Genomic DNA, 23,315 nt, shown 5'->3' on the forward strand with positions numbered 1-23,315 from the left:
GGTACAATTTCAACCGGAGGTGGCTGTCTGGTGGAGTTTGCACATTCTTCCCGTGTCTGCGTGGGTTTCATCCGGGTGCTCCGGTTTCCTCCCACAGTCCAAAGATGTGCAGGTTAGGTGGATTGGCCGTGATAAATTTCCCCTTAGTGTCCAAAGATATGATGGTTAGGTGGGGTTATGGGGATATGGCGGTAGTTGACCTGGGTTGGGTGTTCTTTCGGAGGGTCAGTGCAGACGTGATGGGCAGAACGGCCTTCTTCTGCATTGTCGGGATACTATGAGGCATGCTCAACGGCTGCACAACATTAGGCACTTTCCAAGGAGGGAAGAGGGAAAAAATTGAACACAAATGCAGCATTAGGAACCAATGTTGTTTCTAAATTGGATTATGTTCATTACCTAGTCCATTCCAAATATATGATGCTGATGAGAATCCAACTTTCTAACCCATGATCCAAATTTTGCCCAATTGTAAGTAAAATATGCTGACACTGGACAATTAAAGGGACCAGTGATCAGATCTAAACTCACAATAAAGGGAATGAATAACCATCATGTCACTTGCTGCACATTCTGTTGCTGAGCAACCAATGGAAACTATACCAGATGTGCCGCATTCAAAATGAGACCACCTTTCTTCCGTTTCTTTAGCAGGGGTGTGATGAAGGTTTCGACTACTGTGCAAATATATTTCCAGTTCATTTCTTCACTGTTCTCCATCTGGAGATGAGGCAGGAGTAGTCTGTGGGAGCTCACTGTCTGACCTTTGGACTTGAAGACTACCTGCCAGAGGAAGATAGCAGAGAACTCTAGAGTACCAGAACCCCCAAGGCCAGCACCAATTGCCACTTCCAGAAGAGCTGACGGTAAACTGAAATTCGTTTTAAACAAAGTTGTGCGGACTTCCATCGCCTTCACAATAAATCAGGGAATAATACAGCACAGATGTAGGTCATTCAGCGCATCCTGTCTGCCCTGATTAAGAGCTACCTGATTAACCCTCATGTTTCCCCACTCTCTCCCCATTTTCCATTTTGAATGCGTAATGGACCCCAGATCTCTTCCAACTCCAATTATCTTCAATTCGCATCCTCTGGTTAATGACCTTCCCGCCAGTGGACAGTTTCCTTCCCATTTGCTCCATCAACACCTCTCATATTTTTGTACGCCACTTAAATCTCTCCTTAACCTTCTCTGCTGTAAGGAGGACAATTCGTCAGGCATGGCGTGAGGACTGTTGACCTGCTCAGAGCTCTCGGGTTGAGTTGGATTCTGAGCGGATCCAGTGGTAAGTCAGAAGCTCGACTTATCATCTGCATTATCTGGTATTACAGAAGGCGTCACTGCACGAAATGCTAGTTTCTCAGTTGTCACATAGCTGGCATGACATCACGCTTCGATAAGAAGTGGCTGATAATCTCTCCGAGATAAGCTCGTGGAAACATCTTCGGGAACTCCTGCTTTACTCTGTCACTGAATTGATGAGATTGAGTGAGGGAGTGGAGCCGGATACTGGGTCCATGTGCTATGTAAAGTACAGGTTATCTTAAAATTATTCTAAGCTCTGAAACTCTAGCCTGAAACCATTCTGCCTCTTGACTTCTTTCTCCCCCCACCCACCCCCCCCCCCCCCCCCCCAGTTAAAACGCTCCTTGAATTCTCTGTCTGGCGAAGGCGTTGACTGGCTGTTCCAAATGTCTCCCGATGTGCTCGTATACAACAAGAGCTTGCATTTGTATATCGCCTTTAGCATACTAAATCATTCCAAGGTGCTTCACACAAGTGTAACCAGACCTAAGTTTGACATTGAACCACGTGAGGACAGGTAACCAAAGCTTGGCTTTAACGAGTGCCCCAATGAGGGCGAGGGCTGTAAAAAGGAGGAGAGATGTAGGGAGGCAAGTCCTGAGATTAGGACCTAGGCCAGCTGAAAGTACATCTGTCAATGGGTGAACAAAATCAGAAATGGACAAGAGGCCAGAATTACTGAAATAGCATCAGTGTTGAAAGACCTTTATTAATCATTCACCTAATTTATTCTTGAGTATCATTTTGTCAACTGTATATTTTATATATATATTGGCATTTATAGCTAAAGGAATAGTCTACTGTACATGGTGGTGAAACTATCTCCATTGTCAGAAAGCTGTAATAAAACTGTGCACCTCAGTTACCACAGAAGGATGTGTCTCTACACCAAAGGAGTGTGTGTACTTCATCCTGAATTTAAAAAATACTCTGACTGAAAGTTTTTAAAGATCAATTGCTGGAAAGGTACAACGGGATGGTCACCATCAATAAAAAGAAAAAAAAGGCCAACATTTGGAGTGTGTATCTCTTTATTGGGCTAAGACCTCAACAGCGACTATTCTTTCTCAGGAAACTAAGGAAATTCGGCATGTCCACATTGACTCTGACCAACCTTTACAGATGCACCATAGAAAGCATCCTATCGGGCTGCATCACAGCCTGGTATGGCAACTGCTCGGCCCAAGACCACAAGAAACTTCAGAGAGTCGTGAACATCGCCAAGTCCATCACACAAACCCATCTCCCATCCATTGACTCTATCTACACCTCCCGCTGGCTGAGGAAAGCGGGCAGCATAATCAAAGACCCCTCCCACCCGGCTTACTCACTCTTCCAACCCCTTCCATCAGGCAGGAGATACACAAATCTGAGAGCACACAAGAGCAGACTCAAAAACAGCTTCTTTCCCGCTGTTGGACTGATCTGATTAACACTACACTCCTGTATGCTTCACCCGATGCTGGTGTCGATGTAGTTACATTGTGTATCTTGTGTTGCCCTATTGTGTTTTGTTTTTTCTTTTCATGTACGAAATGATCTGTTTGAGCTGCACGCAGAAAAATACTTTTCACTGTACCTCGGTACACGTGACGATAAACAAATCCAATCCAAGTATGGTTGGGAAAAAAAATGTTGTGTTGGGGGGGAAACAATGCATAGGATGGACAACAATGCTGGTTTGGCAGTTCTCAAACATGATGATGGGTTTCTGCATGTGTTCAGGCATCTGACCCAAAGAGACCTGACTTTATTAAATGGTATTAAATTGTGACTCAGACAATTATTGAAAGCAACTGCAAATATTTAATTATAATGGAGAGGCACAGACGCTACTGAAACAGATTGAGTTATATTGCCAGAAATCTTTATGGTAATTATACACCAGTCAGATTTGCTGTGAAATATAATGACTGGAGAATTTTCCCCATGAAAAGCTCAAACACCTTTCAACATAGCAAGGAGTATAATACTCTTGGTGATGCTGCCCCTGTTAATAAACACAGATCCAGGTTTATATGGTACAGTTTCATCAGGCTCACGAGAGTAAGAATAGATTTGAACTGTGATGTCTCTAGCTAGTCAAGGATACAGTTGTTCATTGACAAATATATTTTATACCCAAGAGCTTTATCGGTGATTAGCTATTGACAGCTGGTCACATTCTTAAGTTCCAGCTCAATAAATGAATATCTTTAATTGCTGTAACTTCTTACTTAATTTCATCCAACATCTAATTTCAAGTAATTGGACGGACTAAGTGACCACAGGGCCTGCTCTTTCTCAGTGTAATTGAAGCAGTTCATGAATGGACTTCCCATCTCACTTCAGCGAGGTGGTTTTACTACTGTTGTACAGTTCAACTGGGAAGTGTATTTCACAGCTGGGTTTGCAATCCAACATACTGGATTCGTTCACACTCAGATTTCAGAAGTGATCTTGTGCCCGATGTGCACTAGTGCGTTCAGGTGCCCCTTTCCGTCTCTGCAAAATCGTTACATAATCGTTCAAGATCTCTGGGCTTTTCCAATTTTAGTCTCTTGAACATCCCCAATTTCCTTCACTCCACCACTGGCAGCCATTATTTCAGCTGGTTAGATCCTAACCTCTGAAATTTCCTCTCTAAACCTCTCTGTCTCTTCCTCACCTTTAATTCACTCTTTAAAAAAAATAAATTTAGAGTACCCAATTCATTTTTTTTCCAATTAAGGGGCAATTTAGCGTGGCCAAACCGCCTAGCCTATACATCTTTGGGTCGTGGGGGTGAAACCCACGCAAACACGGGGAGAATGTGCAAACTCCACACGGACAGTGACCCAGAGCCGGGATCAAACCTGGGACTTCGGCACCATGAGGCAGCAGTGCTAACCACTGTGTTGCCGTGCTGCCTTAATTCACTCTTTAAAACCTACCTCTTGAACCAAAGTTTTTGTTACCTGCCCCAGTATAATTTAATGCCGCTCAGTGTCAAACTTTGATTAAGCTCTTGCGAAAGACCTTGGGATGTTTTACATAGTAAAGGCACCGTACTAATATGAGTTATTTTTGTCATGAGTGGAGTGTGTGGTGGATACTCAAATGGGTACATTGGGAAGCTGGAACAATGAGAGGGACAAGCTTACAAAGACTGCTTCCATTATAAATGTGAACATAAGGATTTATTGCTCAGCAATTTAAGAAGATCCAAATACAGTTTGAAGCTGGTGGCCTCCTGGTTTCTAAATAAATGGCTTGATCTGATCTTCAACACTTCCCTCTGGGACAAACAAGATGTGGGTCAAGTCCAACCCCAGGATTTAATCACATGCAGTGAAATGATACTCCAGTGCAATACTGAGGCAATGTTACATTGTCGATGAGATGATAAACCAAAGGCCATTCTGCCTGCTTAGGTGGGTATTTCCACACAGCGGTACTTCAAAAGAAGAGGGAAAAGAACAAGAAGAATTTACACTGTGTAAAAGAACACCCCAAGGTGCCTCCCAGAGGCACAATAAAAAGATACAACCTGAACTAAAGGGTATATTTGAAAGAGATGGCCATAAGCTTGCTTAAAAAATGGGTGATTGTTACAGAAGATCTGAAAGGAGGAGGAGAGGGAGGCAAAGGGATTTAGGGTGTAACTGGGGAAATCCAGAGCGTGGGGCCAAGTTAACTGACGTTAGAGCTGCCAATAATAGAGCAAAATGAATGGTGTCCACAAGAGGAACAGGGAATTTGGAGGAGGTTGTAGGGTATTTCAGAATGAGGGAGGGCGGGACCATGAAAGGGTTTAAACACAAGGATGGGAATTTTAAATTGGCGATGGTGCAGGTTAGGAACCAATGCGGATTAGCAGGTGATTTGGAGCTGCTACAGAAAAGGATAGAGACGGATTTGGATCAGCTGGTGGTTAGGGATAGTTGGAGTCATAGAGATCCGCAGCACAGGAAAGACCCTTCGTCCCATTGCGTCTGCACCGGTTATTCCCTCTTAGTGTGTTATTCTCTCTTAGTTCTGCCATCAACCTTAGAAATCCTTTTTACAGTTTGCACGGTGCTCCTATATTCGCTTTGTGGTACGGGAGGCCAGAACAGTGCACAGAGAAGTATGGCAAGTTGTATTTCAGAGCCATCCTGAGAAGGGACTTAATGTCACTGGAGAGCTCAATATCTGTGGATACAGGCCACTGATTGTTTTAACTCTAATGTTTCTCATTTACATAATGCTATTGTAGCCCAGTGGCTATCCTAAAGTCACTGGGGTTTTCACTGGAGATTTTCGCAAAAGAACTCTCAAAATTGTTTTACTCACCATTATTCTCTACGTATTGCAAATGCTTCAAAAACATAAATAACAGCCCTCCTGGTTATTATTAATGCTTTAATTTATTATTTCATCAGTGTACATTTGGATAAGGAATGGGGGTGAAGCTAATTTCTTGTGGTCAGGTTAAATGGAGGAATTAGTTAAATGAAGACTAGTGGAAGACTATGAGTTCCAAGGCAGCAGTTTCACTGAAGTGTGGCTCGCAGTATAAGGCGCTGAATTCAGGTTTGTGTCCCTAAGGAGGTGTGTGTTTAAAATCCTTGTCAGCCAACGTTTCACCTAATTTGCAATTAGTGATTCTGAATGGTTAGGACATTCCTCGTTAGTACAATGGTTAGTGCCCATGACTGCAACCAATGGGGAAAAGCTTAATTTTGAGGTGGCATGGCGGCACAGTGGTTAGCACTGCTGCCTCACAGTGCCAGGGATCCGAGTTCAACTGTGTGGAGTTTGCACTTTCTCCCTGTGTCTGTGTGGGTTTCCTCCGGGTACTCCGGTTTCCTCTCAAAGTCCAAAAATGTGCCGATTAGGTGGATTGGCCATGCTAAAATTGCCCCGGAGGGTCCAAAAGGTTAGGTAGAGTTAATGGGTTACGGGGATAGGGTGGGGGCAAGGGCATAGGAAGGATGCTCTTTTGGAGGGTCGGCACAAACCCGATGGGCCAAATGGCCTTCTCCTGCAAAGATTCGACGAACAATCAGGCAAAATCCTTCCTTATTCCCCCCCTCATCTATGGTAACCAAAGCCAGCGCGGCTGTAATAGCCACCTCAACTGAGGCCAGCTAACTCAGGACAGACCCTTAAGCACCAATACTACTCCAGGGAAGGGTTGGTTAGCTTAGCTAGGTAGGATTTGGTGCAGAATACTGCCAACAGTGTGGGTTCAATGCCACACCAGCTAAGGCAGTTCTTGGATCCTGCCTCCTCTCATTGCTCGTAGTGATATCATGGCATTTAGTCTGGTTTGCAACCCTCGGACAAGGACATTACATGGGGAGAGAGAGAGAGAGAGAGAAAACCCCAGCGGTTTCTCGACGCACAACTGAAATTACATTGCTGCCTGGAAATCACTCTCAAATCTATTTCTAAATAATATATAAAGATTGTCAGAGAAAGTTTGGTTTTGCTTTTTTGATTGTTTCTTGAATGCACATCAATGGTCAATGTATACAAATACCCTCCTCATGGCAGGCTGACAATTATACTTCAATAAGTACAGGTTGATAATCTGCTACCAAATATACCAGAAAATGGTAGCCAGTAAAAATGATATCCAAGGTAACAGTGAGTCCAGGATGTCCTTGAAGGATTGCGATGACACGACACTCCAGTGACCTCAGAATAACTTACCTTGACATGTTCTGTTCTTTAAATACACTTCACGCTGGTGGTATTTTTAGACAATATGTACAGGTAACGTCCACAGTGAGCTATTGTATTCAAGTTGTGGCAAGATTATTTTGTTGAAGATAGGTGGCATGGTCAAGCCATAGATTACAAATTCCCACCATCAAACAATTGGTATGGTTGTCCATGATATGATTTCAACTGCATGGGATTGGGTTTGATTCCACCCTTGTTACATAGGAACAGTATACCATGTCCATATTATGTATACGCTCTATATAATTTATTTTACATTTTGAACCATTTTTAGTTACTTCTCCCTTGGTGTAGGTCTCACGTTCCCCAATTAAGAGGCTAGGTGGGCAGTTTAATTCCCAGGACTCCGGTGCTCTGTAACAAGCTGCCTTGAAGCGTGAGAGGATTCTGACTTGATTTGCCCTCTGCTTTTTCCGCTCTCTCCCTGTGGAGAAATCTCAACTCAGTTTATAAATATTTAAAAGAACTGTGGTGCCAATGAGACACGGAGCTCAGAATTTAAACTAGCTCTGGCACAAACTGTCGAGATGTCTTATTTTGGCCCCTTTGCCTCGAGCCGATTCCTGTTTATAATCAGGGGAGGGATGGCAAAGGGAACTCAAATGAATTGTCTTCCGTTATTTATCTTGTTTAACTTTGAATTAAAAACAACACTGAGAAGTTCCCTGATGGGTCACTGAGTAAATGTACCATTTGCACTTGAACAAATCCCGCCGTTCTTTCGTTGTCAGAGTTAAGCCCTTAATAGTGGAGTTCAATGGTTAATTTATAAACTAGGGTTGTAGACCCTGGGATTTAAAAGGTTAAGGGAGAATTTGACGTGGGGCAACCGTCGCTGGCTGCAATTGTTGACCATTCCTAATTGCCCTTGAGAAGGTGGTAGTGAGCTGCCTTCGTGAACCGCTGCGGTCTATGTGGTGTAGGTACACCCACAGTGCTGTTAGAGAGGGAGCTCCAGGATTCTGACCCAGCGACAGTGAAGGAACGGCGTTACAGTTCCAAGCCTGGAACGTGAGTGATTTGGAGAGGAGCGTGGGTGGTGTCCCCATGCATCTGCTGCCTCTGTCCTTCCAGGTCGTGGAGGTCGTGGGTTTTGAAGGAGCATTCAGAGGGACCTTGGTGAGTTGCTGCAGTGCATCTTGTAGATGGTAGACACTGCTGCCACTGTGTGTGTGGGTGGTGGAAGGAGTGAATATTTAAGATGGTGGATGGGGTGCTAATAAGACCATAAGACAGAGGAGCAGAATTAGGCCACTCGGCCCATTGAGTCTGTTCCGCCATTCAACCATGGCTGATATGTTCTCAACCCCATTCTCCTGCCTTCGCCCCATAACCTCAGATCCCCTTATTAATTAAGAACCAATCTATCTCTGTCTTAAAGACACTGTGATTTGGCCTCCACAGCCTTCTGCGGCAAAGAATTCCACAGATTTGCCACTCTCTGGCTGAAGAAATTCCTCCTCATCTCTGTTTTGAAGGATCGTCCCTTTAGTCTGATATTGTGTCCTCCGGTTCTAGTTTCTCCTACAAGTGGAAACAACCTCTCCACGTCCAGTCTATCCAGGCCTCACAGTATCCTGTAAGTTTCAATAAGATCCCCCCTCATCCTTCTAAACTCCAACGAGTACAGACCCAGAGTCCTCAACCGTTCCTCATACGGCAAGTTCTTCATTCCAGGGATCATTCTTGTGAACCCCTTCTGGACCCTTTCCAAGGCCAGCACATCCTTCCTTTGATACGGGGCCCAAAACTTCTCACAATACTCCTAATGGGGTTTGACCAGAGCCTTCTACAGCCTCAGAAGTAAATCCCTGGTCTTGTATTCTAGCCCTCTTGACATGAATGCTAACATTGCATTTGTCTTCTTAACTGCCAACTGAACCTGCACATTAACCTTAAGAGAATCTTGACAAGGACTCCCAAGTCCCTTTGTGCTTCTGATTACCGAAGCATTTCCCCATTTAGAAAATAGTCTATGCCTAAATTCCTCCTTCCAAAGTGCATAACCTCACACTTTTCCACATTGTATTTCATTTGCCACTTCATTGCCCACTCTCCTAGCTTATCCAAGTCCTTCTGCAACCCCCTTGCTTCCTCAATACTACCTGTCCCTCTACAGATCTTTGTGCCATCTGCAAACTTAGCAACAGTGCCTTCAGTTCCTTCTTCCAGATCAGGAAGGGGACTACTTTGTTCTGGATGATGTTGAGCTTCTTGAGTTTTGTTGGAGTTGCATTCATGCTGGATGCATGTATTCCATCACAGTCCTGACTTGTGCCTTGTAGATGCTGGGCAGGTTTTGGTGAGTCCCTTGCAAATTCCTTGCTTCTGACCTGCTCTTGCAGCCTCAATATCTGTAATGGTTGTTCCAGTTCAGTTTCTGGTCAAAGGTACCCCACGAATATTACTTTTAGAATGAGGGGGACAGAGCTAAAAAATGAGAGCCAAACCTTGCCGGAGGGGAATTAGGAAACAGCTCTGCATGCAAAGAGTGGTAGATGTTTTGAATTCTCTTCCGCATGTGCCAATTGATGCTCAGCCAATTGTTAACCTGAAAATTGATATCAATAGCTTTTTCTGAGCCAAAGGTGTTAAAGAATATGGGGCAAAGGGAAAGTATGGGCTTAGGTTGCAGAACACTGATGATCTCTGGCCAAATATTTTTGAGGAGCTATATGGCTTACTCTTGTTCCTATGTTTCGAATACCAATTTAGGAGCACATTCACCATACGGGCTGCAAAGGTTCAAGAATGAGGCCCGCCAGCACCCTGTCAATGGCAACAAGGGATTCGCAATAAATGCTGGCCTTGCCAGTGATACCCACATCTTGAGGATAAGTAAAATGTCCATTGTACTGAATCATTTAAATCAGAAATGCTCAGTCCCTGGTCTATAGAGAGTTGCCTGGTCTCAGATCGAACATCGGTTGTGGTACTGCAATCGGTCTCAATGTTCTTGCATCGGAGATGGGGAAAACCCGGCAACACTCTCACTCCATAATACCACCTAATAATCCAGGCAGGACAATATACCTGCATGGATGTCAAGTGATGATAGAAACAAGCCAGTCGCTAGCTTGTCAAAATCACCATACAAAGCCCACACATGATAAATGATCACTTAGGTGAGCGATTGCGAAGCTAGACCACCTTTAACTGCATCCCAACCTGAGATATTGACTTAAATGGGAGGAGGGAAAGAAATCAGAAGGAAAAATAGTCTGGATCATTAATAGCACAGTGAGTTACTACACTACGCTTCATATCATCCCCAGGATGTGAGAGTGAATTCAACCTAGATTGATGGAATGCAGAATAACGTAGGAATTAGGAGCACAGGTAGGCAATTCAGCCCTTCGAGCCTGCTCCACCATTCAATCAGATCATGGCTCATTTCTTCCTGGTCTCAAATCCACCTCCTGGCATGTTCCCCAATTCCCTTTAACCTATTCTTTAAATCAGAAATATATCTATCTCCTTCTTGCAACCATTTAATGATATAGACTCCACCGCACTATGGGGCAGCGAGTTCCACAAATTCACCACCCTCTGCGAGAAGTAGTTCCTCCTCACCTCAGTTCTAAATCTACCTCCTCTCAACCTGTATTTGTGACCTCTTTCTAAGGATCTTCTTATACATGTTGACTTTAAGCTTCAATTTGTGAAACGAGTTTTAGGTATCTCAATCCAATTTCGAGTGGACGCCAATCCACTGCACCAAACACCAAATGGCTGCATTGATTAGTGCTAATGGGTTGTGAAAAAGGCTAGTTGTAAAATGCGATTTTTCAAAGGGGCTACATGCAGGGGACAATGCAAAAGGGCTTTATCTCAATATCTGGCTTTGGAATGCTCCACGATAAGTTGGGTTGTCAACATGGAAAGCCTCTTTCTTTGCTCAGTACTTGGTGAAAACAAAAAAATCTTAAATAATTGTATTCGATAGTAGATTTCTTTCACACTTTGGATATGAGTGAATCATTTCCGGACCACTTTGGTGTGCTGGTATGTTTATTCCTTTCTTAGATAGGAAATGTGTGTGATATTACATGAGGTGGGGGGAAGAGAGATAAAAGCAAGGGAGAAGATAATCGCGCCATGTTTGGTGTAAACCAAATACTCAAAGTAAGACATTCAACACAAGGTGGATGCCAGAGGGAGAGACACTGAATAATGTGACACTTAAGACAATGTAATAAATTCCATGTTCAATAACCTGTTCTTGAATATTCTGATTTAGTTTTGTTGGTTTGTTTCAGATTTACACTGCTCATCTGAAGCGCTAACTCCCTGCTGGTTCCGTATGTACCCAAGCATCTTCCCCAAGTAGCATTATTTACATGCGAGTGTCAGCGGGCTAGTGAACTGCAGAATGCATCACAGCTAAACGTCAAGATGAATCTATAGGCACACTTTCAGCAGGAGGCAATGGGAGTGGAAGCACTGTCTGATTTTCCCTGGTCCAAACCAGGCTAGAAGCAGCCGATTCATTCAACGATTGGAAATGGAGCATGGGTTCTCTCTTGCCCATTGAACTCAACTGTTTAGGGAATAAACTGTCTCTTCCATGGGGGTGAGGTGGGGTGATGACAGGGACCTTGTTACATTTACACCACACGGGCGATGCTCAGTTTTGAATTGTGTTGACGATGGGTTTGGAGGTGAATTGAACAGATCCCTCGATGCCCATTGGCTTGGGAATAGAATGGTATGTCACTCCCCTTTGGATTTCAGCTGATTGTTACCTCTACCCGGCTGCCACAGGTAGGTCTTTAGGGACCGACTGAGAGATGTTGCACTTTGTACCAATGGACTATCCCATGAAGGGGAGGCCAAAAATAATTCTGAGTGACTCCTCTTTGATGGTGGCAGTGTGGTGAAGGCAGAAATGAGCTACAGTAACCAGAGGACACTGTTTTAAGGTGTTTGGCAAAATAACTTTTGCCAAATTAATGGCACCACACTGGGAAGTCCTGAGGAACAAAGGGACCTTGGTGTGTTTGTAAATAGATCTTTGAAGGCAAAAGGGGAGGTTGATAGGGTGGTGAAAAAGGTATATGGTACACTTTATCAATCGTGACATAGATTACTAAAGCAAAGGAAGTCATGTTGGAGTTGTATATTGGTGAGGCCACAGCTGGAGTACTGTGTGCAATTCTGGTCGCCACATTATCGGAAGGATGTGATTGCACTGGAGGGGGTGCAGAGGCGATTCACCAGATGTTGCCTGGGATGGAGCATTTAAGTTATGAAGAGAGGTTGGATAGGCTGGGGTTGTTTTCCCTGGAGCAGAGAAGACTGAGGGGCGACCTGATTGAGGTGTACAGGATTCTGAGGGGCACGGACAGGGTGGATAGGCAGCAGCTGTTCCTCTTAGTCCAAGGGTCGGTTACCAGGGACAGAAGTTCAAGGTTGGGGGGGTGGGGGGAGTTCAGGGGCGATTTGCGGAAAAGATTTTTCACCCAGAGAGTGGTGACAGTCTGAAATGCGCTGCCTGGGAGGGTGATCGAGGCGGGTTGTGTCACATCCTTTAAAAAGTACCTGGATGAGCACTTGGCACGTGTTAACATTCGAGGCTATGGGCCAGGTGCTGGCAAATGGGATTAGGATTGGCAAATCAGGTGCCTTTCATGCGGCGATGCAGACTCGCTGGGCCGAAGGGCCTTTCTGCACTGTATTTTTCTGTGATGATACGAGAACAGCGAGTCATTACAGCCAGGTTTGTACCAGCTGAAAGGGCAGATTAAATCGTAACATTCAAAAGGAGAATTGGATAAAGACAATTAAAGAGGGGAAAGTTTATGGGGTAAAAGAAGGGGGGGAAGGGGCAAATTTGATAGCTCTACCAAAGAATTGACGCAGACACTGTGTCAGTCTGTGCTGTATCCTTCTACAATTCTCTGACAGTGCCATCAATCACAAAAAGATCCAAACATGTTGGATCAGTACTTCAATTACTTAGCCAAACGTTGCAACAATATCCTGGGCAATACCCTGCTAAACAACGCTACTTGCGAATTTCTTTGGGGTTGGAAAATGACCGTCCCAAATTTGGAGGCAGTGTTTATTGAAATTAAAACCAAGCGATCATTATTTTCACGGGGTTGAAAATGTCTTGTCAGTAGCAGGGAGGTTTGGAATGGTGTGGAGGAGGGAATGTGCCATGATTAATTGGACAGAAAACTGTCACTGCGCCGTCCGTCGCGCACCCCCCTCTCTCGCTCTCTCGCCTCCTCGCTGACAGACTGTGATGTTTAAATGGGCCAAGTTAGCAGTAGCGTAGAGGGCAAATCATGTTTCGTCTATGTCTGAACCAAAGCGTGACTCCAGAAAAAAAAAATGTAGGTTGCAAATAAAATGTATGAAGCTGTCCAGTCGTAATAACTTCCTTTTTTTGTGTGTGTGGAAGAAATGCAGGTCTATTTAGAAATCTAAAGGAGGGAGTTTTGTGGTTTTTTTTGGGGGGGGGGGGGGGGGGTGGAGGAGGGGGGGGGGGTTGGAAGAGAGAGAAACTTTCACATTTGGTGGAAATTGTCCAACTTTTTTTTAAAAAGTGTGTTTTATCAGAGTGGAGGCTGAAATGCACGAGTGTGGTCGCCCACAGAGTTGGTGTTGGCCCCGCAGGTCTTGTTAAGGTTGACTGGAAGAATAGAGGGGGGTTTGGAGGGGAGGAGGAGGGGGGGGGGGGGTTAAAAGTTTATCGCCCAGTGTGGTTGAATCGAATTTTAACCGCTGCCAGCCTGGTGCTCGCCCGGAAATCATCAGAGGGTATCAGTGGCAAGTGCTTTCAGCGCAAAGGTGGGTCGATAACGGATCAATAAGCATTTTAACCAACATAATGTGCACGGCCCTGAATACCTTGCCAAGATGTCAGGTAGGGACAGGCAGATGAGGCAGGCGGGAGAGGTCGGGGTGCTGGAGCCCGTTCAAAGGGACAAGCCGTGTCTGGTGGAGGGCTGGGGCTATCACAGGTCGAAGCTTTTCCTGCATCTGAACGGCTTCTTCGGGAGCGACAAACTACAGAGGGAACTTCTCGCCGACGCGCTCTCCAAAGACAAGGGGCTGTTCCTGAGGATGCCAGCCATCAAGGAGGAGCGGGGCGACGGGGAGATGGTCATCCCGGCTCTGCCCGGCTACCTGGCCCCTCTGGACGCTGCCACGCTGCCCGGGGTGACCCCTCACCCGCCGCCCTACCAGCACCTCTTCGCCCAGCACCAGCGCTCCTTCCTGGGGCTCCACGAGGCGCGCCACCCGGAGGACCTGATGCTGGAGCGCTTCTCCTCCGTGCCCGACTTCCAGCCGGTCTTTGACAACGGGGAGCCCTGCATCGAGGTGGAGTGCGGCGAAAACAAAGCCCTGCTCTACATCCACAAACTGTGCCAGGGCAGCAAGGGACCCTCCATCCGCTACCGGGGCGAGTGGCTCACCCCCAATGAATTCCAGTTCGTCAGTGGCAGGGAGACAGCCAAGGACTGGAAGCGGAGCATCAGGCACAAAGGTGAGTGAGTCCATGCCATGTCTATCTGTGTGTTAGGAGTGCAGAATGAGAGGGCAGAGGGGGCGGGGGGGGGGGGGGGGGGGGGGAGAGATGATTGCATTTATCAATGCAGGTTAAAAATGTACTTGGGGAGGGGGAACTCACAATTTACACTTTGCTTGAGAAAGTTTTATGCGTAAAAGTTGGATGTGCTCGACCCCCTGTTTGCACCAATGGATAGTATTCCCCCACCCCCACACTATTGTCCCGTGGCAATTATCTAATTCAATCCAGCAAACGAACAGAACGTGTAATGAAGGTGGCTGCAATAAAGATTGTTTGCCCGAAAGGGTCAGTCAAGGTGCTTACAAGTATTTGTTATTGTTTAGTTTGTTTGCCAGTGGGGTCTGTGAAAGAGAGAGAGAGAGAGTGTGTGTGGAAGAGAAAACCCAACCAGGAAGTGAGATTGTTGTCCACAGTGTCAGTTTCTTCCCCCCCCCCCCCCCCCCCCCTATTCTCTCTCTCTCTCTCTTTCTCTTTCTCTCTCTCTCTCTATCCCACACTCAACTGACAGGATACTGGCGGCTGGGCAGATTTTTTAAAATGTTATTAATCGAATCAATTTTCAGCGGAGCGACCTGCCCATTTTCTGTTTGCTCGCCAATAATTTGCAAAGTTTGAAGGAAGTCGGGGAGTGGGTAAGGCCAACCGTGAAATGCAATGATGTGGCTCTGCTTGGAGAATCGATCAATGCGTATTGATCAGGAGGGGGAAAAAAACCGATGAGGGTTGTGGAGGGAGGGAGGGAGGGATAGGGGGAGGGAGGAGGAGGAGGAGGGTGTCTGCTGTGTCTGAGGAATGATTTGAAGATTGGGTGAGCCAGGAAGTGGTTATTAACCCGGGCACAGAATGCGATCAGATTGGACAGAGTGGTAGTTTATACACTCATCACACAATAAGCAGCCTGTTACTGAGGATCGATCAGTTGCAAACATGGTAAATATGGGATAGGTATTTGCTGCTTCTCTTTGAGTGGGCTGGGGTGGAGGGGGAGGGGGAGGGGGGGGGGGGTAGAAGGTCGTGTATCCTGACTCCTTTTAAATCAGAAAGCCGATAAGCCACGTCCTGGAATGTCGGTAAGCTGCCCGTCCGCCCCGCGCCTGCCACAGAATCGCGGCGGATGGGTTTTGTGTTTTGATGCGAGTGGCATTGGACTGGGATGTCCACGTGCCGCTAAGACCTCGGTGCCTGGCTCTGCTAGTGCTACACCCTCTGTCACCCTGTCTGTCCCTGTCTATGTCCCTCTGTCTGTGTCTGGCTCTGCTAGTGCTACACCCCCTCTGTCACCCTGTATATCCCTGTCTGTGTCCCTCTGTCTGTGCCTGGCTCTGCTAGTGTTAGACCCTCTGTCACCCTGTATGTCCCTGTCTGTGTCCCTCTGTCTGTGTCTGGCTCTGCTAGTGTTAGACCCTCTGTCACCCTGTGTGTCCTGTCTGTGTCCCTCTGTCTGTGTCTGGCTCTGCTAGTGTTAGACCCTCTGTCACCCTGTATGTCACTGTCTGTGTCCCTCTGTCTGTGTCTGGCTCTGCTAGTGTTAGACCCTCTGTCACCCTGTGTGTCCTGTCTGTGTCCCTCTGTCTGTGTCTGGCTCTGCTAGTGTTAGACCCTCTGTCACCCTGTATGTCCCTGTCTGTGTCCCTCTGTCTGTGTCCGGCTCTGCTAGTGTTAGACCCTCTGTCACCCCGTATGTCCCTGTCTGTATCCCTCTGTCTGTGTCCAGCTCTGCTAGTGTTAGACCCTCTGTCACCCTGTGTGTCCAGTCTGTGTCCCTCTGTCTCTGTCTGGCTCTGCTAGTGTTAGACCCTCTGTCACCCTGTGTGTCCCTGTCGGTGTCCGGCTCTGCTCGTGTTAGACCCTCTGTCACCCTGTATGTCCCTGTCTGTGTCCCTCTGTCTGTGTCTGGCTCTGCTAGTGTTAGACCCTCTGTCATCCTGTGTGTCCTGTCTGTGTCCCTCTGTCTGTGTCCGGCTCTGCTAGTGTTAGACCCTCTGTCCCCTGTATGTCCCTGTCTGTGTCCCTCTGTCTGTGTCTGGCTCTGCTAGTGTTAGACCCTCTGTCACCCTGTGTGTCCCTGTCTGTGTCCGGCTCTGCTCGTGTTAGACCCTCTATCACCCTGTATGTCCCTGTCTGTGTCCCTCTGTCTGTGTCTGGCTCTGCTAGTGTTAGACCCTCTGTCACCCTGTATGTCCCTGTCTGTGTCCGGCTCTGCTAGTTTTAGACCCTCTGTCACCCTGTATGTCCCTGTCTGTGTCCCTCTGTCTGTGTCTGGCTCTGCTAGTGTTAGACCCTCTGTCACCCTGTATGTCCCTGCCTGTGTCCCTCTGTCTGTGTCTGCTAGTGTTAGACCCTCTGTCACCCTGTATGTCCCTGTCTGTGTCTGGGCTCTGCTAGTGTTAGACCCTCTGTCACCCTGTATGTCACTGTCTGTGTCCCTCTGTCTGTGTCTGGCTCTGCTAGTGTGAGACCTCTGTCACCCTGTGTGTCCTGTCTGTGTCCCTCTGTCTGTGTCTGGCTCTGCTAGTGTTAGACCCTCTGTCACCCTATATGTCCCTGTCTGTGTCTCTCTGTCTGTGTCTGGCTCTGCAAGTGTTAGACCCTCTGTCACCCTGTGTGTCCCTATCTGTGTCTGGCTCTCTCTGTCAGCCTGTGCCTCTCTGTGTCTGTCTCTGTCAGCCTGTGCCTCTCTGTGTCTGTCTCTCTCTGTCAGCCTGTGCCTCTCTGTGTCTGTCTCTCTCTGTCAGCCTGTGCCTCTCTGTGTCTGTCTCTCTCTCTCAGCCTGTGCCTCTCTGTGTCTGTCTCTCTCTCTCAGCCTGTGCCTGTGTCTGTCTCTCTCTGTCAGCCTGTGCCTCTCTGTGTCTGTCTCTCTCTGTCAGCCTGTGCCTCTGTGTCTGTCTCTCTCTGTCAGCCTGTGCCTCTGTGTCTGTCTCTCTCTGTCAGCCTGTGCCTCTCTGTGTCTGTGTCTGGCTCTCTCTGTCAGCCTGTGCCTCTCTGTGTCTGTGTCTCTCTCTCTGTCAGCCTGTGCTCTCTGTGTCTGTGTCTCTCTCTCTGTCAGCCTGTGCCTCTCTGTGTCTGTGTCTGGCTCTCTCTGTCAGCCCCTGTGCCTCTCTATCAGCCTGTGTCTGTGTCTGTCTCTCTCTGTCAGCCTGTTGCCTCTCCGTCTGTGTCTGTCTCTCTCTGTTAGCCTGTGCATCTCTGTCTGTGTCTCTGTGTCTGGCTTTCTGTCTGCGTCCAACTCTGTCCAGGCCTGGCTCTCTCTGTCAGCCTGTGTCCTGTCTCTCTGTCTGTGTCTGCTCTCTCTCAGCCTGTGTCTGGCTCTGTCTGTGTCTGGCTCTCTGTCTGTGTCTGGCTCTCTCTCAGCCTGTGCTCTCTGTCTGTGTCTGGCTCTCTCTGTCAGCCTGTGCCTCTCTGTGTCTGTGTCTCTCTGTCAGCCTGTGCCTCTCTGTGTCTGTGTCTGGCTCTCTCTGTCAGCCTGGCCTCTCTATCAGCCTGTGTCTGTCTCTCTCTGTCAGCCTGTGCCTCTCCGTCTGTCTCTCTCTGTTAGCCTGTGCATCTCTGTCTGTGTCTGTGTCTGGCTTTCTGTCTGCGTCCAACTCTGTCCAGCCTGGCTCTCTCTGTCAGCCTGTGTCTGTCTCTCTGTGTCTGTCTGTCTGTCTGTGTCTGGCTCTCTCTCAGCCTGTGTCTGGCTCTGTCTGTGTCTGGCTCTCTGTCTGTGTCTGGCTCTCTGTCTGTGTCTGGCTCTCTCTCAGCCTGTGCCTCTCTGTCTGTGTCTGGCTCTCTCTCAGCCTGTGCCTCTCTGTCTGTGTCTGTCTCTCTCTCGGTGTCTGGCTCTTTCTCTCTGTCTGGCTCTCTCTCTTCTGTGTCTGCCTCTCTGTCTGTGTCTGGCTCGCTCTGTCTGCGTTTGGCTCTGTCTGTGTCTGGCTCTCTGTCTGTGCCTGGCTCTCTCTCTCTCTCTGTCTGGCTCTCTCTCAGTCCTGTGCCTCTCTGTCTGTGTCTGGCTCTCTGTCTGTGTCTGGCTCTCTCTCTCTCTCTGTCTGGCTCTCTCTCAGTCTGTGTCTGGCTCTCTGTCTGTGTCTGTGCCTGGCTCTGTCTGTGCCTGGCTCTTACTGTGTCTGGCTCTGACTGTGTCTGGCTCTCTCTCTGTCTGTGCCTGGCTCTCTCTGTGTCTGGCTCTCTCTCTCTGTCTGCCTCTTTCTCTGTCTGTGCTGGCTCTGTCTGACTCTCTCTCTGTCTGTGTCTGGCTCTGTCTGTGCCTCTCTCTCTGTCTGTGCCTGGCTCTGACTGTGTCTGGCTCTCTCTCTCAGCCTGTGCCTCTGCTGGTGTGTGTCCCTGTCCAGCAGTGTCTGGCTCCGGGATTCTCCTGCTGGTGTTGAGTGTCTGTTGCACTTTGGCAGTCTGGGAGGGGGGTTCTGGAAGTGTCTGATTGTGGGAGGATCTGTTTGTGACAGTGCTGAATGTCTGGCTGTGGGCAGTTTGTGTGTGTGTCTGCGCTCTCTCCAAATACCATTGATACCATCGCCATTGTTAGCACGCGGGAAAGTGCCCGCACTTGCTCACAGTTACGTGGCTTTAATGTAAACCCGCAATTATCTGCTGGTATGGCGGGAGCAGAGATGAACGCAGGGAAACGCATTTTGCTAGTTTTTTAAAGTGTCCTTTCCAGTTTTACTGCGATTCCTGGGATTTGCTCGTAACTAATTAAACGTCTATTTAAGGAGGACTGTGTACGTTGGAGAGGTGAACAATCAAATATATTTACACCTTACCGCGCACACACAGATATACATACACACACACAGGCACAGAGATACACACACACACAGATACACACAGGCACACAGATACACACACACACAGGTACACAGAGATATACACACAGGCACACACAGATACACACACACAGGCACAGAGAGACACACACACAGGCACAGAGATACACACACAGAGATACACACACATAGGCACAGATATACACACACATACACAGATATCACACACACAAATATACATATACACACAGATACACATACATACACACTCATACACATACATTCATACACACACACACAGATACATGCACATACATACACACACACAACCACACACACACAAACAACCACACATACACAAACACACACATATACAGATACATACACACAAATACACACTCAAAAACACACACACAGATATACACACACACACACAGATACATATACACACACACATACACACACACAGGCACAGAGATACACACACATACAGACACAGTTACACAGACACAGAGATACACACATACGCACACACAGGCACAGACACACACACACACAGATACACACACAGACACAGATACACACACACACCCATATGCACACACACAGGTACACACACACGGATATACACAGACACAACACACACAAAGATACTCACACACACAGATACACACACACACACAGATACACACACTTTATTCTGTGCAAACTGCACAGTCTCGGTGATTTTTTGTGTGTGTTTTATTAATAATTCACCGTGTCTTTAACGCAGGGAAAAGCTTGAAGACGCTTATGTCAAAAGGAGTCTTGCAGGTACATCCTCCAATCTGTGACTGTCCTGGGTGCCGAATTTCGTCTCCAGTGGTAAGATTGTTGTTTTAACACCCAGGCCCCCGAAATTTATGTCTCTTTGTGGCTTTGTTGTGGATAATAAGAAATGCCATTTTAACCCAGGCCTGATCCGGGTGAAGTTCCCAGGGAGAGACGGTCAGAATTCCGCCCCCCCCCCCCCCCCCCCCCCCCCACTGCACAGTTTAGCAGCTAGAGACAATTTTTAATTCAGGGACCGGCGAGGATTTTTTAAATTCAGGAAGCAGGTAGATGTCAATGTGCAGGTCAACTTTTAAAGAGATCCCAGGAATCTTACCGGGACGTCTGAACTAACTAACTTTTTCATTGTGGATGATGAATAACTCCCCAGCCTACCACCCCCCCCCCCCCCCCCCCCCCCCCACCTCAGTCAGCCAGTCACACTGCTCCACTCTCACTTGGCATGGGGGCGGGTGTAGTTTGTCAATTTGTCGGCCAGGTCCCAGGGTGAAGCCTGGGGGAGGAGGAGGAGGAGAAGTTTGGCAAATTCACAGCAAAACAAGTATTTTTTTTTACAACCTCCCTTCCTGGCCTTCTGTTACAGTTCAGACCGAACGCCTGCTTGGGTTTGGGTTGATTAAACTAACCAGAGAGTTATCTTTTCTTTTTGAGGTTCAGTTCCTGTTGGGGAAATTTTAAATAACCAAACAACGAATTGATGTCAGTAAACTAAAATGGGAGAATCGGTCATTATTTCAAACTAATTATTTGCGCGTTGTACGCCTACTTGGCACATTAGTTGTGGAAGGGAAATTCAATTCAAGGTTTTATTCGATGGCCCTGATCACATTACCGAAAGTGGCTCAATAATTTTGCAGTGATGATTTCCCACCCACCCACCCCCAGCCCCCCACACCTCCTACAGTTTTTAAAAAAATGTACACTACGCAATACATTTTTTCCATTAAGGGGCAATTTAGCGTGGCCAATCCACCTACCCTGCACATTTTTGGGTTGTGGGGGCGAAACCCACGCAAACACTGGGAGAATGTGCAAACTCCACACGGACTTTGACCCAGAGCCGGGATCGAACCTGGGACTTCGGGCCGTGAGGCAGCAGTGCTAACCACTGTGCCACCGTGCTGCCCTTACCTCCTACAGTTTTAACAATTGTTGGGTTTTGATCTGCACCTTAACTGCATGATGTGTAATACATGCCCGAGGATCTCAAGGTGGGTTCTGCTAAGGCAAGTACACTATTTAGATTTTTTTGTTCCTGAATAAATTATTCTGCTGGGAGGGTGGGAGGAGAGCACATTCCGGACAAAGACATTGGTTGCTCTGCAGAAGTAGAACTTCAGAAGCCAGCGTTGGTGGTTGGGATGTTTTTAGAATCATAGAATAGAATCCCTAGTGCAGAAGAAGGAGGCCATTTGGCCCATCGGGTCTGCACCAGCCCTCTGAAAGAGCGCCCTACCTAGGCCCAATTTCCCACCCTATCCCCGTAACCCCACCTAGGGGAAATCTAGCATGACCAATCCACCTAACCTGCCCATTTTTGGATTGTGGGAGGAAACCAGAGCACCCGGAGTGAACCCACACAGACACGGGGAGAATGTGCAGACTCCACTCAGGCAGTCACCCAAAGTCAAAATCGTACCCGGTCCCTAGAGCTGTGAGGCACCAGTGTTAATCCTATGTTGCCTTGTCGCACACGGCAAAAATAAAATGCAGTCAAATTTAAAGAAGTAGTTTCCTGACAGCAAACCTGGAAAGCTGGGAACACCTGCCCAAATTGCATTTTATTTTGCATTTTTTCCCCCCAATTTAGCGTAGCCAATCCACCTAGCCTGCACATCTTTGGGTTGTGGGGGCCAGACCCAGGTAGACACAGGGAGAATGTGCAAACTCCACACAGGCAGTGACCCCGGCCCCTCAGCGCTGTGAGGCAGCAGTGCTACCCACTGCGCCAACCTGCCATCCCAAATTACATTTGACCACAGAGCATTCCTCCTAACTGGGCTCCCAAAAGAATATGAATGGGATGAATGCATTACTAAAGGTATGTTCTTTCATTAGACTATTGGACAGTGTGGAGCAACAGTGTGTAGATGTGGTATTAGAATACTCTTATGGAAATGAGGGTGTCATTTAGTTGCTTGGAAAGCCCAGAGAATCCCGACAGTGCAGAAGGAGGCCATTCGGCCCATTGAGTCTGAACCGACCCTTCTGAAACAGCACCCCACCTGGGCCTATCCCTATAATCCCACCTAATCTGCACATTTTTGGACACTAAGGGGTAATTTTATCACAGTCAATCCACCTAATCTGCACAACTTTGATCTTTTTTGGATATGTAAAGCACATGAGCACACATATAAAACCATACAATATTGTACTGACAGTATCGTTCAATGTTTCACGACAGGCAGTGTAGGACACTCAGCTATGCACTCTTGATAATATTGATAGTAAGACGGTCTCCGAATGGGGGTGGTGGCTTAACCCACTTAACTTTTGGACATCTGGAGTTTCCAGTTTTATCACCACTGTAATATTCAAAATGCACCCAAGGCCATTTGATACCAACATGAAAGATCCAATATTGACACACCCCATGACTTACTTTGGTAAGAAAGTACACAGTACTAACAAAAAGGCCATAAAATTGAGATATCTTGCTATTGTTTATGAAGGGCCTGTTGTTAATTGTTTATTAATGGCCATCAGAATGGCATACAACTGAAAGTAGATGAATTTTAAAAAGTTGAGTCGAGAAGTATTTTGAAGTTGATGGGGATAGTGTAAAGATTTGTTTTTTGGTAGTCTTAGCATGCAGCTGAGGTGAGACACTCACTGATAAATCTTGTTACCAGGCATTGTCATTGAATATAATTCTACTACACGTGACTTCTAGTGTTGAGAATGCAGCTTAATATTGTGCAGACCAGTTTTACATCACAGGAGTCTTCAGCATGGCCATATCTAATTGAAAAGTCCATTCTTCTTTGATAGTTTTGTAAGAGTGCTGAATTTTGTACTCTGGTGCAGGGCACTCCAATGTCATGACTATGTAAACACTTTGTCTTAAGGGCCTCTTTCTCTTACCTTTTTCTCTCTCTGATTTAACCCCTTTTCTATGTTCCACTTTTTCCATGGGTGCCTGTTCAACTATCCTTTTCTTCTGTCAGTGGGGCCAGTAG

The 23,315-nt window shown here is 47.0% G+C and overlaps 1 protein-coding gene across 13 annotated transcripts in view; it reads left to right on the plus strand.

Annotated features, from left to right (window-relative positions):
* Window positions 1-13,319: 13,319 nt before the first annotated feature.
* Window positions 13,320-23,315, plus strand: part of samd11 (sterile alpha motif domain containing 11) — a 311,850-nt gene continuing 301,854 nt past the window's right edge. For 2 of the 13 annotated variants that reach the window (XM_072477945.1, XM_072477948.1), the window contains exons 1-2: window positions 13,711-14,497; window positions 20,075-20,166. In XM_072477945.1, coding sequence (XP_072334046.1) covers window positions 13,867-14,497; window positions 20,075-20,166 — 723 coding nt within the window. In that variant the 5' untranslated portion in view covers window positions 13,711-13,866. Of the gene's footprint in view, window positions 13,341-13,706; window positions 14,498-15,040; window positions 15,175-15,353; window positions 15,473-15,593; window positions 15,613-19,121; window positions 19,271-20,074; window positions 20,167-23,315 lie in introns of those variants that run through there. The other 11 variants (XM_072477949.1, XM_072477943.1, XM_072477944.1 and 8 more) reach the window with 11 other exon arrangements.

Source organism: Scyliorhinus torazame, chromosome 16 (assembly GCF_047496885.1).
Source record: "Scyliorhinus torazame isolate Kashiwa2021f chromosome 16, sScyTor2.1, whole genome shotgun sequence".
In the NCBI taxonomy this organism is placed as follows: domain Eukaryota; kingdom Metazoa; phylum Chordata; class Chondrichthyes; order Carcharhiniformes; family Scyliorhinidae; genus Scyliorhinus; species Scyliorhinus torazame.